The sequence below is a fragment of the Fusarium solani genome (assembly GCF_023522795.1).
Source record: "Fusarium solani strain SB1 chromosome Unknown bctg00000011, whole genome shotgun sequence".
NCBI lineage: Eukaryota > Fungi > Ascomycota > Sordariomycetes > Hypocreales > Nectriaceae > Fusarium > Fusarium solani.
Window position 1 is genome coordinate 1,466,195 of NW_027072149.1, and position 16,305 is coordinate 1,482,499.

General features: G+C 50.8%; 6 protein-coding genes across 6 annotated transcripts; 4 read left to right on the top strand and 2 right to left on the bottom strand.

Moving 5' to 3' along the window:
* Positions 1 to 6,881: 6,881 nt before the first annotated feature.
* On the bottom strand, positions 6,882 to 7,268 carry MRS44_015548 (uncharacterized protein; the record flags this gene model as incomplete). The annotated part of the gene is made up of 3 exons (XM_065619258.1): positions 6,882 to 6,987; positions 7,042 to 7,100; positions 7,155 to 7,268. The coding sequence occupies 3 exons, from the start codon at positions 7,266 to 7,268 to the stop codon at positions 6,882 to 6,884; spliced, it is 279 nt and encodes a 92-aa protein (XP_065475330.1).
* A 594-nt stretch (positions 7,269 to 7,862) lies between these two features.
* On the top strand, positions 7,863 to 8,303 carry MRS44_015549 (uncharacterized protein; the record flags this gene model as incomplete). The annotated part of the gene is made up of 1 exon (XM_046281406.2): positions 7,863 to 8,303. One exon carries the CDS (start codon positions 7,863 to 7,865, stop codon positions 8,301 to 8,303), a length of 441 nt encoding a protein of 146 aa, XP_046130310.2.
* A 21-nt stretch (positions 8,304 to 8,324) lies between these two features.
* MRS44_015550 (uncharacterized protein) lies at positions 8,325 to 8,840 on the top strand (the record flags this gene model as incomplete). Its single annotated transcript, XM_065619259.1, has 1 exon — positions 8,325 to 8,840. One exon carries the CDS (start codon positions 8,325 to 8,327, stop codon positions 8,838 to 8,840), a length of 516 nt encoding a protein of 171 aa, XP_065475331.1.
* A 1,276-nt stretch (positions 8,841 to 10,116) lies between these two features.
* On the top strand, positions 10,117 to 10,749 carry MRS44_015551 (uncharacterized protein; the record flags this gene model as incomplete). The annotated part of the gene is made up of 1 exon (XM_046276814.2): positions 10,117 to 10,749. One exon carries the CDS (start codon positions 10,117 to 10,119, stop codon positions 10,747 to 10,749), a length of 633 nt encoding a protein of 210 aa, XP_046130309.1.
* Positions 10,750 to 11,639: 890 nt separating this feature from the next.
* Positions 11,640 to 12,683, top strand: MRS44_015552 (uncharacterized protein; the record flags this gene model as incomplete). Its single annotated transcript, XM_046276813.2, has 1 exon — positions 11,640 to 12,683. The coding sequence occupies one exon, from the start codon at positions 11,640 to 11,642 to the stop codon at positions 12,681 to 12,683; it is 1,044 nt and encodes a 347-aa protein (XP_046130308.2).
* Positions 12,684 to 13,003: 320 nt separating this feature from the next.
* Positions 13,004 to 16,172, bottom strand: MRS44_015553 (uncharacterized protein; the record flags this gene model as incomplete). The annotated part of the gene is made up of 5 exons (XM_065619260.1): positions 13,004 to 14,424; positions 14,574 to 14,673; positions 15,208 to 15,562; positions 15,629 to 15,722; positions 15,776 to 16,172. The coding sequence occupies 5 exons, from the start codon at positions 16,170 to 16,172 to the stop codon at positions 13,004 to 13,006; spliced, it is 2,367 nt and encodes a 788-aa protein (XP_065475332.1).
* Between the last annotated feature and the right edge of the window lie 133 nt (positions 16,173 to 16,305).

Consider the following 16,305-nt stretch of genomic DNA (forward strand, 5'->3'; position numbering starts at 1 on the left):
TCGTGAACACCCTGCTGATACGATAGAGACTCGTCTGTCATCTCAACACCAAACACCTTGTTAATGAGTGTCGACTTTCCCACTCCCGTCTTGCCGCAGACTAAAATTCGGAATGCCTTGACACCACTGGCTTGGAGCTGCATATCTCGAAGCCAAGGGGCAAGCGACTCGGGGTCCTCAACCAGGTACGTGTCCTGAAAGTTGGTGATCTGAGCCTTGAGCGCTTTGAGATTGGGAAGCTCAAGATATCGGGGGTAACGGTCAAGAACACAGAAGAGGGATGGATGGATCATTGTGCCATATGGACCTGGTAGATGTTAGAGGGAGCAGTGAAAAGATGACATCAGCCTTACCATTGTCACTCCATCCTAGGAGCTTTCCATCAGTTCCAAAGATTTTACGCGTAGGACTGTGCTTGTATCGATCCGAGTCAAGCTTTAAGCTGTGGACATCCAATCCAGAAGCTGACCGCTTGCCATGAGAGCTCTGGATGTCAAACATGCTGAGTCGGATGCCATTTGCGAACTGCAGTCGCCACTGGATATCTTCGGAACCATCTAGTGTTGGCAAGTTGCCAGCGAACTGAGGAAACACAAGTGACATTGGATTATCAGCGGCTGTTGAGCTCTCCGTGGAGAGTAAGCTTAGCCCAGCGTACAAGCTCTCCAGGATGATCCACTGAAGCGGGTAGAGGGAGAGACCATCGTGGGCTGTGCCACCGATCAAGTCATCGTGCGTGCCCAAGAACCAAGCCTGAATGAACGAGCGAGTGGCCATCTCAGCCTCTTCTGGAGCACTGAAAGCCTGAAGCGCTCTGCTGGTGCGGGTCTCGTTTATGGCGAGGGCGTGTCGAAGAATCTCGATGGAGGAACCAAACGAGATGTCGTATGCGCTGGCCTTTGGCGGTGTGCGAATGACCGTGTCGAAGAGACCGACGAACCGTATCCGAGGTGGCTCATCAGCGTGAATCTTGATCTTTTGGATGAGTTGGGGGCCGTTCTTGAAGTCGTCCTCCAGTTGGGCTTTGATCAGTGCAAGTGCTGCGTCATAGAGGTCGTCAAATATCTCGGGCGACGCTGTCTTGGCCAAACCAAGACGTTGGACGATGCCAGCAGCTGCCCGAGCAACAAAGGCGCCGTGGCCCGATCCGTACAGCCAGAGCTCATCTTCAGGACGTTCGAGAGTTGACGAGATGTCCTTGACAATGGCCTTGATGAGCTCAGGAGTCGTATCGGCATTGGAGCTCTTGGGTTTCCATCTGTCGCTTAGCTTGGGAGTACTGGCAGTAGCGGTGTAGTACTTTGGGATCTGGGCGATCTCAACTCCTCCAACGTGGCAAACACCCTCCCTCACCAGAGCCTTGATCCTCTGGATACTTGAAGGGTTCGTGTCCTCTAGTGAAAAGTCAGCAATGAGCGGTGTAAAGACCAGAGGATGAAGCTATTCACTCTTGCCGTCCTGCGGCTCACAGCCGTCCACCAGGACGATTAGACGCCTTAGTCTCCCGTTACCCAACATTTTGGGTGTGCAACCTTTGGTCAGTGGAAGGTTGAGCAGACGATACAGTTTTAATTAAGCGCCCAAGCGAGCTTATTAAACGACGTCAGACCATGGAGCGGGGAATCCAAGATTGCAGGTCTATTGGCTCTGTCAAGGGTAAGCGTCATTTCAGGGCTGACCGTAAGCAAGGCTGAAACACAGCCTAGTGGCTTTGCGGATAAACTGGGCGATCCCTGTTCCTTGGCCACTTGGATAGGGAAAATGGGTGACACTGCAGTTCAGCTTTCACTAATATGCCTTGTGGCATGCACTTGGCACCAATAGAGTCCCTCTGAATGGTTTTATCGTAAGAAATACTGACTATCTAATGCACCTCCTTTTGCCCCCAACTCTTGGCCTACAATGGTTCAGCTCAGAGAGCCTACCATGATCGGCAGATTATGTCGTGCTCAGCAACTGAGCCCAATTGGTAAGCGCCTACAGGCACTTCTTGGCCTCGCGGGAAATGATATCCTTGATCTCGCCCTCCTTCTTGACAATGGTGACGCACTGGGACTTGCCCTTGGCATCGGGGGTGATGGTGACCTTGAGACGACCGTCCTCCTCGGTGGAGTAGGTGAAGCTGAAGCTGTCGTTGTTGCTCTCGTGGCTGATGTTGGTGTTGGAGTTGCCCTTGGTGTCACCCTTGGTAGTGGTAGTGATTCTACCGTTGTTGCCAAGGGTAGCGCGTCCCTGGCAAGTAGGTCGTCGAATATTAAAGAAGCCGGTGACGAAGCAGGTCGCACCGTCAAATGCCTGGCCAAAGATGCTGGTGGCGGCGTCGACACCGGTTCCGAAGATGTTGGTGGCAGTATCGACGCCAGTCTTGACGACATCAAAGATGCCGGCCTCCTCACGAGGGGCCTGTGAGGTTGTCAGTGTTGTTGATGGGCTCTAGGCTGCAGAGGTAGCTTACAACGGGGACAGCCATGACAGTGTTGGCAGCAACGGCCAGGATGGTGATAGCGGCGGTGACCTTCATCTTGATGATTTGGGGTGGTTGTTTGGGTGTGTTGAAAGGTTGTGAAGGTGAATGATTGTTGAGATGATTGCTGTGCTGATGCTGATGAGGAAAGATAGACTTGGGAGGCGAGAAGGTTGATATTTATACAACGATCTTGGCCCTTCCGTTCGCAGACTACTATACAACAGAAACACAGAAACCATCTATCCTATCCATCTCTACACGGCTTGGCATTCCTATCCAACTAGACCGCATCTGAAGTCGGACCGAGTCCCCTGCCGACAAAGCATAGTCCCGCTCTCAACCCTTTTGCGACAAGGTTTCAGTTAGGATAGGACCCTTAGACCCTTGGACCCCGAATGAGAAGCGGTAAGTTGGATTTTCTACTAGAGAAAAACGGTCTTGACGCATTCGGAGGAAACCTCCCCTGGACAAGATGCTAGACAGATGTCTTTCATGATCACTAGTTACTTGGGTAAATATGGTCTCGTTTTCCGCGTCTGGAGTACATAAGAACAGAAGAATGGAAATCTTTCCTTTCCTCACATCTATTCCATCAAATAGATCTCTAATTATGAACGAATAAGGTTGAGCGGGTTCTTCACCGCTTCCAAATAAAGAAACCCGCTCAACACGGCCCAAGAAGCTAATGCGCGTGCCGTCTACCGTAGATATTTCACATTCCTCAACACTCGGCCCGACTCTAGCCGCTCGCCCTTTTCGCTATTATTGTAATTAGAAAACATCCCTTGGTCCGTTCCATAGTCTTAAAACGGTAAATATGGGAGAGAGATTAAGGCTAGTAATAAGGCCGGTGCCGACGGAGGGAAACATCCGGTGTTCACAAGATGAATGTGGAATTGTATCTAATGTGGGTTTGTATCTCCCGTCCACTACTAAGCCCTTTTAGATATTCTGAGGGATCACGAGGTCCTTGTGACTGCCCTCAATTGCGTTCAAATCACGGTGCTTGCCATGGTTATTGGGTGGGTGCTCTTCAACCTAGATCGACCTCCAACCACGGAAGGGGAAGTGCACGTCCTCGCGGGAGGAGATCAGGATAAAGTCAAACTATCCATGCTTTCTCTTCACGCCAAGGGATGCGGAAACCGGCCCGTCTCTTCGGCTATTCTCTGTGCCGGACATGAAGAACCAGCCACCGCGTCTCACGATAGGAAGGGTCAGTGCTGGTTTCGGCCTCACTTGGGGCAGTAAACCTCCTTACCCTAAAGGTTCGATGGGTTTAGACCTTTTGCTCGGATTCTACGGCCATTTGAAGAAAGTTAATGGAGATAGATAGACTGGACCAGAATCTTGGATGGGTAGAGGACACGCCCGTAGTAACATGAATTTTGATAGAACGCGGTCCATGAGGTGATGATATACTTTTTGCAGTGTTCTACATGGTTGCCTGTTCACATATAGTTCCTACTGACAGTTTCAGCCTCCAAAGGCCTAATCATGGAGCAAACCGTAGCTGTCTTATGGCTCAATAGCTTGATACTACGAAACCGCTTCCAAGTTGCTACCTATCAATGTTCAAGATGAATAAATTGCCAAAATTGTCTGAAAATAGTCACAAAGACTGAGGCATGGCCCTACGGTTTGCGGCTTCCCGGAAAACAACGAGGGCAGCTCTCCTAGCGCACACGGACTTATCTATTCATAAGCAAATAATATGTACTTACAGCTTTTTAAACCTTAATTGGCTATTTTGCACTGTGAGCCGCATCTATGGGCCGAATTATCTAAAGAGAACGCGAGCGGCTTTCAACGCCAAACTCGGGATCGCCATCTGTGGGACGCTGAGCAATTGAAGCATTGTTTCCCATTTTGACCGTGTTGAGCGGATGACTTACCGGGCGTATACTTATGCACTACCATAGATGATCGCATTAGATGTAATCCGCTCTGCTGCCCCAGAACTGCTTGAAGAGGTGATAAGAAATGTCACCGAGTGGGCTTGTGTGCTTCTGTATTTGTCTTATTTCCCATCACAAGGCAAGGTAGGCATAGCCATCTGAATTGTCGCTAAAAAATAACATGAGAATTGACGGAATTGACATGGATTTCTAATCAATTATTCAAACTGGGAAGTTTAACATCCCAAGGCTTTAAGTTGCTGCATGGGAGTGTCCTATGTCATACATCTTGGATGCCTGAGACCCCGATCTGATCCTTGCCCATAGCAAAGGCTCAAGAGCATTCTATTTCCGATATCTAGCTATAATATTTCTTGTGGAGAGTTTCAATGTGCCTTCGCTACGCTCGTTTCTGCATGACTGAACAACATCTTTGGAACTGGTTATGGTTGCCGAACAACTTCAATTCAAGTGAGCAGAACGCAGCTAACGTTAGATGGCATGAAAAAATCGTCACTCATATCTCGATATCTCAAAAGATCACACTTAATACCTTAAAGCTCAATTCTTTTACAGAAAGAGATAGAGTTGGGAGACTTCCTAGTCTCCAAGAACCCTACACCCGAATAGTGGCAATCACATCAACTTCCAGCTTCAACCTCAGCTTCAACTCGGTACGAATGCAAAGATGTGGCGCTGCAATGTGGCCCACATGAACAGTAACATGGCCTCTGGATTGTGATTAACATGAGTACGACTGGACGGACGTTATGTTGATAAACATCACTGCCTTGCCCACAATAAGGGGTGGATGGTATCACTCTCATAGCCGTGTGTAAAAGGAGTTTTTTTTTTCAGGAAGGATTGCGTCTAGAAGGCTCAAGAAGTTCAGTCTAGGTCTTCAGGCATGAAAGAGTCCGCGTTCAAGTCAGAAGGCCCCATCAGATAGAGCGAGGCTGCTTGTGAGTTATGGCATGTCATACCCGACGTACTTAGGTACCTAAAAGCCAACGCCTGCTTGTTGTGTTTTTGTCGATATCAATTCGGAGAGCATACCTCACCGATCAGTCTCATGCCCTGTCCACAGGTAATGATGAAGCAGGGAGCTTTTGTCTCAGCCGCCTTGGATATCCCTGCTTCACACTCAGAGACCAGAAGGCTAATACTTCCACCTATGCCAGCCGGCCACTTTACAATTGCATTGAGCCAAATTTGATTCATGCTGTAGATCCAGACTGCTTGGCACATGGCACCACGTAGGATGCCGGCGTGTTGGGCAAAAGCCGGTATCGCAGAACAGGTGACAGTGATATGTGGCAGCCTGCATATACAAGACTATATTGACGCCATCTCAATAAGGGCGAGCTGAGCTTCGGGGTGTTTGCCGTTTTGAAAAAGCCTGCTTCCTCAGGAAAGCGAGCTTGCAGCTATGTCTCACATCCTACGTTACGATTAGCTCCCTTTGAACCTACCACTACGCCACTGGGCCTTGATGGGATTGATCATGTCATACGTAATACGGCTGATTGGCTAATCTTGGAAAGAAGCGGAGTCTTTCCTATTCTCTCGGCAGAGTTCGAGTTCCGGCAAGTTCTGGACAAGAACGAATCCGTGTCTCGGAACAGAATGAGACGATACATGAGATATTACAACACAGTGTAGGAAACGACCACGCAAGGGAACGAGAGCTAGTGCGGTGACCACTGTTTTCGACCAGCCAGCCCAGGAAGCGCCAAAATCTCAACACTTGGCTCACTTGATGCTTGCCCTTGTTAGAACTTGGTCTCGACCTGTGCGATTTGCGGCCCGCTCCGTAAGAGTCCGAAATGACACCCAGCCAAAGTTTCAGCCCTATCCAAGCTCCACTTGCAGCAACGAGGGTCATATTGGTTCGTTCGTTGGCGTTCGCGGGCCAGTGAAACTATTCTTTCTGACGGAAGTATAAAGTCGAGCGTTTCCCTCGACTCAGAATCGGAATCCCTCACCACCTCTACAACCATCACCAGCACTTCTGTCCTCTTTCATCTTACCAACTCGCAACCTTCTTCCCACTCTACTTCAACCAAAGGCCTTCCTCAAGACCAAAATCTACGCCCACCCATCATGCCTATAAGAATGCCCTCTCTTAACGCTAGCTAATTCCATTGTTAACACCAGCTTTCAGGCTCCTCAGCTTCCCAAGGAAATTGTCGCCGTCGGCGATGAGGACAAGACCGGCCACAGAGTCCCACGTTATGCTTACATAGTACCTATACGCGGATTCACAATCCTGGCCACAGCATGTGACTGAACGAGGATGCAGTCCTGTCAGGCACTTTGCAGCCACCCTGAATGCCTAAGCTGGATAATCCAGCCTTGAAATGGGACAGCAACAGAGAAGGGGGCTTGAAATGATGGGTCTATGAGAGGTACTATCAACGACGGCACATTCACCTCGGTCCCTGGAGCTCGGATAGCCTGCGTACTTGGATCTCCAGCAGCAGTACGAGAAAGCGACCAAGAGTTCAACGCTCCCCTCACTCAGGTGTATCATCGGTACCATCGGTACCCCAGTTGCAAAAGCCTTCTGCGGTTTCGGCGTATGTCTTCGCCTCAACGTCGTCGGGGCAACTTCTAAAGCAACTGCAAAAGGCACCAAGGTTATTACTGAGCTCGCGTTGGGGGTGCCAAACTTACTTGTTGGCCTCTGTATATACTGCGCAGAGGCAGGGGATGTCGTCGTTGCACTTTTCAGGCTAGAGCAGCATGAGCTATGAGTCACAGGGTAAAAATGTGTGTGTGATACATACATCAATGTTCTCGAGACAACTGGCGACAGTTTCCTTGCTCTTGCATTCCGTAGAGGATGGGTCTTGGGCATACACCCAAGCAGCAGCGAGGAGGATAAGAATAAGGGGCTTCATTGTGAATAATTGAGTTGGATTTACTGGGGTTTGATGCTGAGGGATCTTTTGAAGGCAAGGGTCATTGAGAAAAAAAAAGATGATGGAAAAGCAATTGATATATGTCTGGGCTGGTATGATGAAGACGCCGGTTTAGGCATGAGTTGCACAGATAGAGTTTCGATTTCTCGCCGCTTGTGCCTGGCATGATATTCGATTACGGCATAGTTCAGAACGGTGAAGGTGTTCCAGGCCTTGGAGCCTTTAGCCGCCATTCCTCAACACAATCGGTGCCTGAAGAGGTTGATGATGACAATACACGACACCTTGCACAGCCACCCACATGGATTCTAAAGCGGGTAGGCAGGCAAAAGATCTTATTTCAAGTACGTGGGCATTGTTCGTATGGCGTAAACCAGCCTATCAAACGTATTGAGCCCCAGAACGGAGGCAAAGGTAGGGTAATGAGAATGACTTCAAACCTCCTGCCGGCGAAGCGGTTTGGGAGACAGATTTGAGCCTTCCTCTCCTTCGAGCTTTGATCTACGACTTTTAACTCACCGGAATACTTTTTCTTTTCACATCAACACAATTCGCCTGGGGGATTTCGCCAGGATGAGCACTTCTATCGACACCCGACAAAGCCTGAAACGGCCTTGTTACGAGCCTCCCACCCCCAAGTTGCAAGCCCTACTAGATCGTCTCTCGGTTTTCATCGAAGACTATATCACAAAGGCTACTTCTCTCACCCCAACAAGAGCCTACAGTTTTCTCCTAAGTCTTTCTCCCGGCCATTCTCGGCCTTACTTGAAGAACAGAGTTCTTGGAGAGACGACATTCGTCGACCACGACAAGACCCTTTTCTGGAGACTCTCCCTACCTGAAAGAGAGGGACTTGCTGCGGCATTCTTGAAGTACAAGATCATGTGCCAAGTTCTCCGCCCCCGTCTCCAAAATCTTGAGCAGGCATCACACCAGTGCGAGGAGATTTTCAAGGAGGCAATCAACCGCCTCCATCCTCGGGAGATTGAGGGGATTCTTTGCGTTCACGAATAAGTCAAGAGCTTGTATGGTGCAATGTTTGCCCATTGTGCCGGCTCTTGGCTGCCTGACCTCCCCTCAGCCAACTCTGACCCCGCTGGCCTGATGTTCCCGGACAATTGTTGCTTCAGCCACTTGGCGTACTTCAATGATATGGAGGGGAACGGGGCAAAGACAAGCCCCAGGATTACCGACCGCCTAGCCCTCTTTGGGGTCGACCTGGTCGCCAATCCGCTCAACTCAACAGAGCAGAACCAGCATCTTCAACTGAAGGAGTGGTTCAGCCTGTTTGAGGAAGAGCAGGAGAACATTTCCCAACCAGTCTCAATTGATGATATTATCCCAACGCCAGATGTGTCAGACAAGAATGAGACGGACGGTCCAGGGCAGTGGGAGAAGCTCAGACGGGAAGTTCTCGCCCGTCAGAGTACATCGACGAGGAGGAGTCTTTTGAGGAGTTTGCCCATCTTCAACGCTCCATTTATCGGCAGCGAGCATGGGCACTCTTTGACAAAGGGAAACTGTATCCTGAACATCAATTCCCCACAATAGAGTCTCTCCAACTCCGGGGTCGACTCCTTCATAAGAAGGCGATATTTCCTCTGTTCCCTCGCTCCTAACGGAGATCTCAGAAGTGGCATGACGACCGGTCTGGAGTTGATCGGCTTCCAAATAGCGACGCTGGGGAGTTTTACTCAGACCTGAAAGAGGGCTGAGTACTCCTCTCCAACGCTTTTTTGATGAGTCTTGGGACGATGAGTTGGTCAGGTTTTGGGATTGAGGAGGAAGAGTCAAGGACTGCTGATGTATTATCTGGCTGAGGAGCGTTGGTGGTGCTTTTTGTAGCACGTTGTCTTTGCTTATTACTTGTCTGCTGGAGTTTCCTCATGAAGCAACGGCAATTACTATCCGTCTATGTCTTGTTTCGTCTGTTACGGTTTAGCTGAATCATGTCCTTGCGCATGAATCATGGTCGGCGGTGCTCAACGTCCCTCCTAAGTTCCATTTGGAAAGCCGATCATCATCCATTCGGGCGAATGGTTTAGTGGTATAATACTCCCTTAGCATGTTTCTTCCCAAGAACTTGTCTAGTCTGGGAGTGGTCCAGGGTTCGATTCCCTGTTCGTCCAAATTTGGTGGTTTAATTCCGCTGTTGTCCACATTTTTTAGCGTTTGTGGCAGCTGAGCTACCCGACACTGTTAGATTTTTTTTTTTGCATGTCAAAGCTATTGTGTAGTACGGGGCCTACACTCGTTCTGAATGACTTCCTGCATTGCTAAGAATTGACTTGTCAAGCAGTAATGCCTGAGCTCTTTTTTTTTTCTACATCAAAGATGTTTGTGCAGCTCATTGTTCTGCTTTGTCTCGGTCTCCATGTGGCTGCTGTGATGTATCATTTCTTAGGCGCGACCGCCTCACATGGCATTCTCCCAAATGAGCCCCGGCACCCTTCAATCACACCCAAAACGCGTCAAACACGTGAACATCATGCATTTCCCCTTCCTCTGCCAAGCTTCTCCTGTTGCAGCGCCTCGCGGTTAATCTTTTGACGCGCTTGACCTCCTCCAAGCGAAGAACAATGGGATCGGGCGTTACCCAATGAGGAAATAAAAGGCCCACTTTCAGCATGACAGACCCGTAAAAGGGACAGCTGTTCTCATTCGTCCGGGAGCGCCCCTGCACAGCCAGTCTCGATCTCACTCACAATCAATCACAACACATCAGCCTCACTCACCACGACCCGTCGATTGGCCTCCACACGCTCTCAGGCCCCCATCTCCATGGCCTTGTATCTCTCCATGGCTGCATAATCTACATCTCGTCACCATGCGTCGCGCCCTCAACCTGCGCCTCGCCCTCCAGGCCACCGCCATAAAGGTCTCGGCCAACCTGGTCGTCCAGCTCATCAAGCACTACAGCACCCCTGGCCAGTCCACCTTTGACTGGCAGCAGGTCCTTGAGTTTGCCATCTATGGATTCATCGGCTCTCAGATCGGCAACATCATTCAGTTCGTCCTCGAGGACTGGTTCCCTACTGGCAGCTCCCAGCCCAGCGGCGAGGTGCTGCCCAGCATCCAAGGCGACGTGAAGCAGCTGGAAGAGAAGAAGGACGACGATACCGTGGTCCATGAAAAGAAGCGGTCATGCCTCAACCTCAGCCCTGATATAATATGGCGCAATATCCTGGCCAAGCTGGTACTCGACCAGACCATTGGTCTCGCCATCAGCGGCTCCGTCTTTCTCATCTGTACAAACATCGCCCGCGTACCGCACCCAAATCTGGTTTTCCTCGTCATCCGCGATAGGCTATGGCCTCTTGTCAAGGCGGGCTGGCATATCTGGCCACTGGTGGCCGTCTGCAACTTCCTCTGGGTCCCGGTACGATCGAGAGTGCTGGTAGCTGTGTGTGTGGGATTCGGATGGAGCATATTCTTGAGCATCTTTGCTATGAGGAAGTGAGGAGAGTTTTGCGTTGTTACAGTTGGAGTTCGGGGGTTTGACGGCGTGATGCAAGCGACGCGAGTGCATGGCATCAACAGCAATTGTCTGCATTTTTCTTTGTATTGGAGTTGTATGGATTAGACAAGCAACAAGTTCTTTTGTCTCTTTAACAACGGAGGTGGCTGGCTATTATTGACGTTGTGCCTGAGTCACGGAGTTACTCATCTGTAGCTGGCTGAGATATGTAGCTGGCTGAGGGTGCCCATAGGTGCAATCACAACAAGCGTTTATGAAAAAGGATATTCAAGCAGACCCTGGGGGCTGAAGTCCGAAACTCCATGAATACGTACCAGTGTCATCCATGGCTTGCTGCTAAGATGGCAAGAAAGAGTGCCTCTCAGGTGAAGGCCTCTACGTAGTCCCTAGTAGTTGGCTTTCCAGTCTAACCTTCTTGGCACGTGAATGCTTGGCTTGCTGGCCAAACGGAATCCATTAAGCAGCACTCTATTCTCTCTCGAGTTATTGGCTATCTAGCCTGGCGAACTGGTCAGATGCTGTCGATCGCCTGTTTCTTCCAACACAACAAAGTAACAACCAACCAAGAACAACGCCCTTTGACTTGTCCTTCACTAGCTCTCCACCGTAAGGCGCTCTCTTTACACCATGTGGCGTCCCTGTCATCGTGACAGGCTTGATCTGGGCGGGGTTGATGTTGAAGTCGCCCCAACCTTCCTATTTGGGAACTTTGGGTTGACGCTCTTAATGTCCCTATCTACCAACGAAGAACTACAAAAGAGGGAGTATTCTCAGCTTGGAGCATGTCAAAAGCTCCCACAATACCCAAAAACGATCCTACCTTGAACCCCATCCCCGCTTGTTGAGATAGAATCCCCACAGCCTATACAACCATGACGTCCTACACCAGCGACTGGTACCAGCCAGCCGAGACTACACCTCACAAATGCACACTTATGGCTTATCCCAACAACACCTGTGTCACCGGCGGAGACCTACTGCTGGCAGCCCAGAAGGAAGTTGTGTCCATCGCCAACGCCATTGCTGAGTTTGAACCTGTCACGCTCTTTGCCAGCCCAGACACCCTCGAGGAAGCCAAGGCTCTGGCAGGCAAAGGTGTCTCTGTCGTGAGCGAGCCCAAGACGAGCCACCTGTGGATTCGAGACTTTGGCCCCATCTTTGTCAAGTCGCGGGACGAAAAGACTGTCCGTGGTGTGAACTTCAACTTCAACTACTGGGGCGGCAAGCGCGGACCATCCGGAGATGAGGCTATCGCGCCCATTGCGGCTCAGCAGATGACGGGTGCTGAGCCTCTGGCTGTGAATCTCGTTGCTGAGGGCGGTGGAATGGATATTGATGGGGAGGGTACTTTCATGGCGGCTGAGAGTGCGGTGCTCAACGAGAACCGTAACCCCGGCCGGAGCAGGGAACAGGTCGAAGCAGAGCTTTCGCGTGTTCTCGGCGTCAAGAAATTCCTATGGCTCTCAGGAGAGACCGACAAGGACACTACAGACTGCCACGTCGACGCCCTTGCTCGATTTGTCGGCTCAGGCAAGGTCGTCCTCAGCAAACCTTCACCAAAAAACCCCGGAAGATACGTCGAGGCATACAACGACGCCAAGGCGAAGCTCACTGGTGCTACCGACGCCAAGGGCAGACCCATCGAGCTGATTGACTGCACAGAGCCAGACTTGGGGAAACTCGAGAATGTGGTCGACGGGGACATCATCGCCTCGTACGTCAACTTCCTTCCCGTCAATGGGGGTCTGATCATTCCCAAGTTTGGCCATGATGAGAGGGATGCGGAGGCCTTGGAGCTGTTTCAGAAGTTGTACCCGGACCGCAAGGTGGTGCAGGTGTATATTAACGCTCTTCCCATCATTGGTGGTGGGATTCACTGTGCAACACAACAGGTGCCTGCAGTGGACCAAGATTAGGGTGCTGCGTTGTATGTACTTTGATAGGCGCTCAGGCATCTCAGCTCACATCAATCCCGAAATGAATGGTTCGAGTAAATCGGCGGTCCCTCTGGAAATGTACCGCCTCGCTTCATGTGATGGAAATCACTGCATCGACCGGAATGATTAAGCTCTGTGAAGAGTGCCTCGACCCACGCCGGGACGAGGACTTGTATATTTGTGGAAGTGACTACGCTAAATACAAAAACTCCAACTGACCCAGAAGTAAAAGACCAGCTCCCTGCCGTAATTGTAGACCGAACATGATAAGCGGTAGTAGTACAAGTTGTCGACCCCTTTCAGTATGGTAGAAACTCGCTAATCTTGGGCAATGACATATCAGCTAGCTCGTCATCATGGCCATCATCCACCGCCCAGTGATCCTCCAGGATGTCGAGGGCCTTTTGCGTGTTGAGTAGTCCAAGACACTTGGAGACACCATGTAATAGATGCTGCACCCTCTCCCGATGAGGACCGAGGGCGTCACAGCCCGCAAAAAACAGCGGAGGTGTGAGAAGAGTAACGGGCGTGAGGCCATCTCGAAGTGTCATCCGCTCAGCGCCCTCGAGGATACGACGGACTAGGTCTTGAATTGTAGATGAAGACCTGGGTAAACGACGAAGGCGCCGTTGAATAAGGAGTAAAGCCGTTAGCTGCCACACTTGATTTGATAACCGATACTCGTTCACCTCATGCGGTGAGAAAACGCGACCTCGAATGGAAAGAACTGGTGGTGGATTGGCTCGGTCTCGGTCGATGATGCCCTGAAGATAGCTCAGAAGCCATGAAACTTCGGCATCTTCTGTTTCTGTGGCTTTGTTACTGCGATGTTGTAGCCGGGCAATCTCCTTGAACACGCCTAGTAGATCTCTTGTGCGCGCCAAGTACATGTCAATGTACACAGGCTCGCTATCGGAGGACTGCGTCGAGGGGGTAGGGATCGTTGTTTGTTCAGACACCAGATCACTGGCCGCGTGGCAAACTAATGACTCGGTCATGTCGAACCAGCGCAACAAAAAGCGCAGCTCATCTGTCGGATTTTGTGAGAGGCCCTTGTCTTGGAGTCGAGAGATAAGCCCCCGAGCGCCCCGGAAGTGTATGCTCCATCGGTCACGGCTGGGATTGGCAGCAAAGACCTCGCAGACGAACAAGGTCCTTGCTGCAGCTAGCAGCGGCACGAGCTGCCGGTCATCGTCGCACTCGGAGAGTCTTTGACATAAAGACCTTGAACTGAGGGCTTGGAAGCCTTCTATGATGAGACATTGTGCGGTCTGCTCGTCACTTGTCTTGCAGCTGGCCAGTTTGTGTACGGCAGCGAGGGCGACGATGCCCTGTAATAGAGCGTCGTTGAAGACGGCCATGGGAAGAATCAACTCGCATAACTCATCGAATATTTGAGGATGAGGGGCGAGAGCTCTGACGGTTCTTTCTGTGAAATATTGAAGACCGGACATGTGTAGGGGTGATAGGTGGCTGAAGTATCCGACAGGAAGTGGTAGAGATAATTGTCGCCGCCGAGGAACCAGGTCATAGGTTTTAGCTGGACTTAACAGAGAGACTTCTGAAGAGGTTGAGGAAGAGGTGTCATAGTTTTCTGTCTCCTTGGATAGGGTACTTGATGAGGGAGAGGATGAAGGGGGAGGAGTAGAGACAGCGACAGCAGCTGGGCCTGGTTGAGGTGTAGAGGGAGAGACGTAGATGAAGTTATCCCGGTTGATATCTAAGACCAGGGTTAGCTCAGCTCGTATAGGTTGATTGGATAGAAAGCACCTAGCCTCTGAACACTCAACTCATTCCGGGATAGACAATTGCCAAACGCAGAGCGATTGAAGGGTCTCCCGCCCCATCTCAGGTGAACCCCATACTCACAAGCTACGCCGGCGCTCTTGCAGCGCTGACAGGTAGGCCGTTCCTCACTGCACTTCTTCTTGAAACGCTTGCACCGAGAGCATCCGACCCATGAACGACGCTGTGGAGGCATCACTTTTGAGGCAGAACAGAGGGAGAAGGTGGCTAGGGTGTTGACCAATGTATGTCTTATGTCACTGAGTTTGGAGAGACAAAAGGCGGGGAAATATATAGTCCCCACCGGAAGAAGCGGCGATAAGACCAAATTAGAGGCTAGTCCTGTATAGGAAGGATGGGGCGACAGTCTCGTGAGCCGGGGTTGGTCTGTTATCTACGAGATAGCAGCAAGCCAGTTGAGATGGCTGGCTTTGTGAAGAATTTTCGTGTCTTAGGTTATTGATACCCGTAGGGGGCCTGTCTTGAATTCATATAGACTTGGATCCCCCCTTTTTTGCCTTTCCACTTGCTTCAATCTTCTTCAACGTCGAAGCTGATAAATGCGTCTCGGACGTGCTTATCGCATCCCTGTCGCCAATGACAGGGTTGACCTATCCCATGCTTTTCCTTTATCTTGGTGGTCCAATACACTGCTGTCCTTCTCCTTCTCAAAGAAGCTTCCAGTTGAATTACCACAGCATAATAAGGATTGCCGTACCCTCTGGCAGACCTGAAGAAGTCGTGGCACTACAGCTGGCACTGGCATAGGAATGTGTGGTCTCAGTCGCGCAACCCTTGATAAGAGTCGCTTCACAGCAGAGCCTGACTTGACGTGGTATTGCATGGCCGACACATGAATACCCTCGTCGCCGCCGAGGTGCAAGTCCTCGAGTTCCTCGTAACCTAGTGAAAGGTAAAGCGATTTGCCCATCTCGGCGGCAATGACCCCTTGGCAGACCTTGTCTAGGTTGGCGAGATCGATGCCCCACCGAACTAGACGGCCTCCGTGGCCGCGTCTCCAGTACGCGGGATGTACGACAACCATCTCCATTGTTGCGAGACCCTGGAAGTACCTAAGATGATTGATAGGTATTCATTGATGGAGATATGCGTTAACACAGGCTCAGGTTGTGACTCACTGTTCTTCCACCGCCTCGCAGCGCTCGTCAAGCGCGTCGCAGTGGTCCTTGTCCATGTCTCTCATTGGGTTTCCCAGGAGTTCAGGATAAGGGGCTGATTGAATAAGTTAGACACCGGGGAGGAATGAAAAGTATGGGTATACATACCGTCATCATTTTGAAAGGCTCCTTTTCTGTCTGACCCAGGCTGGAGTTTCCAACAGGCCACACCGACAACCACCTCATCATGAGGTTTGGGTGTAGGCCAACCACTGTTGTGCGGGATGATTGCCTTGGTCTTTTTTCCTTCGTCAGGATCAAACTTGTCGGTGGCGACAAGGACGATGTGCTCAGGGCTTTTGATGACGGATGAGAACTCGTGGCGATACGAAAGGAGGGTATCTTGGGGGAACTCGGCATGATTTGGGCGCTCCCAGTCAAAGACGGGAGAATAGGGAAATCCAGAAGCAGCGACGATGCCGATGCGCGGGATATCGGCCGGCGAGGCAAGGCGCAAACGGCCGAGGGGAGGAGGAGGAGAAGAAAGACCAGGAGATGGAGCCATGGCTGGTTCAATTGGCAAAGATTTGATCTGAAGAACAAGACGAGGCTCTCATGAAATTCAAATAATGGGCGTGCTATTCGGATCATATGTCACGGAAGGCGCCTTGATTTGAGGCTCTGCGGAAGGGAAGGTG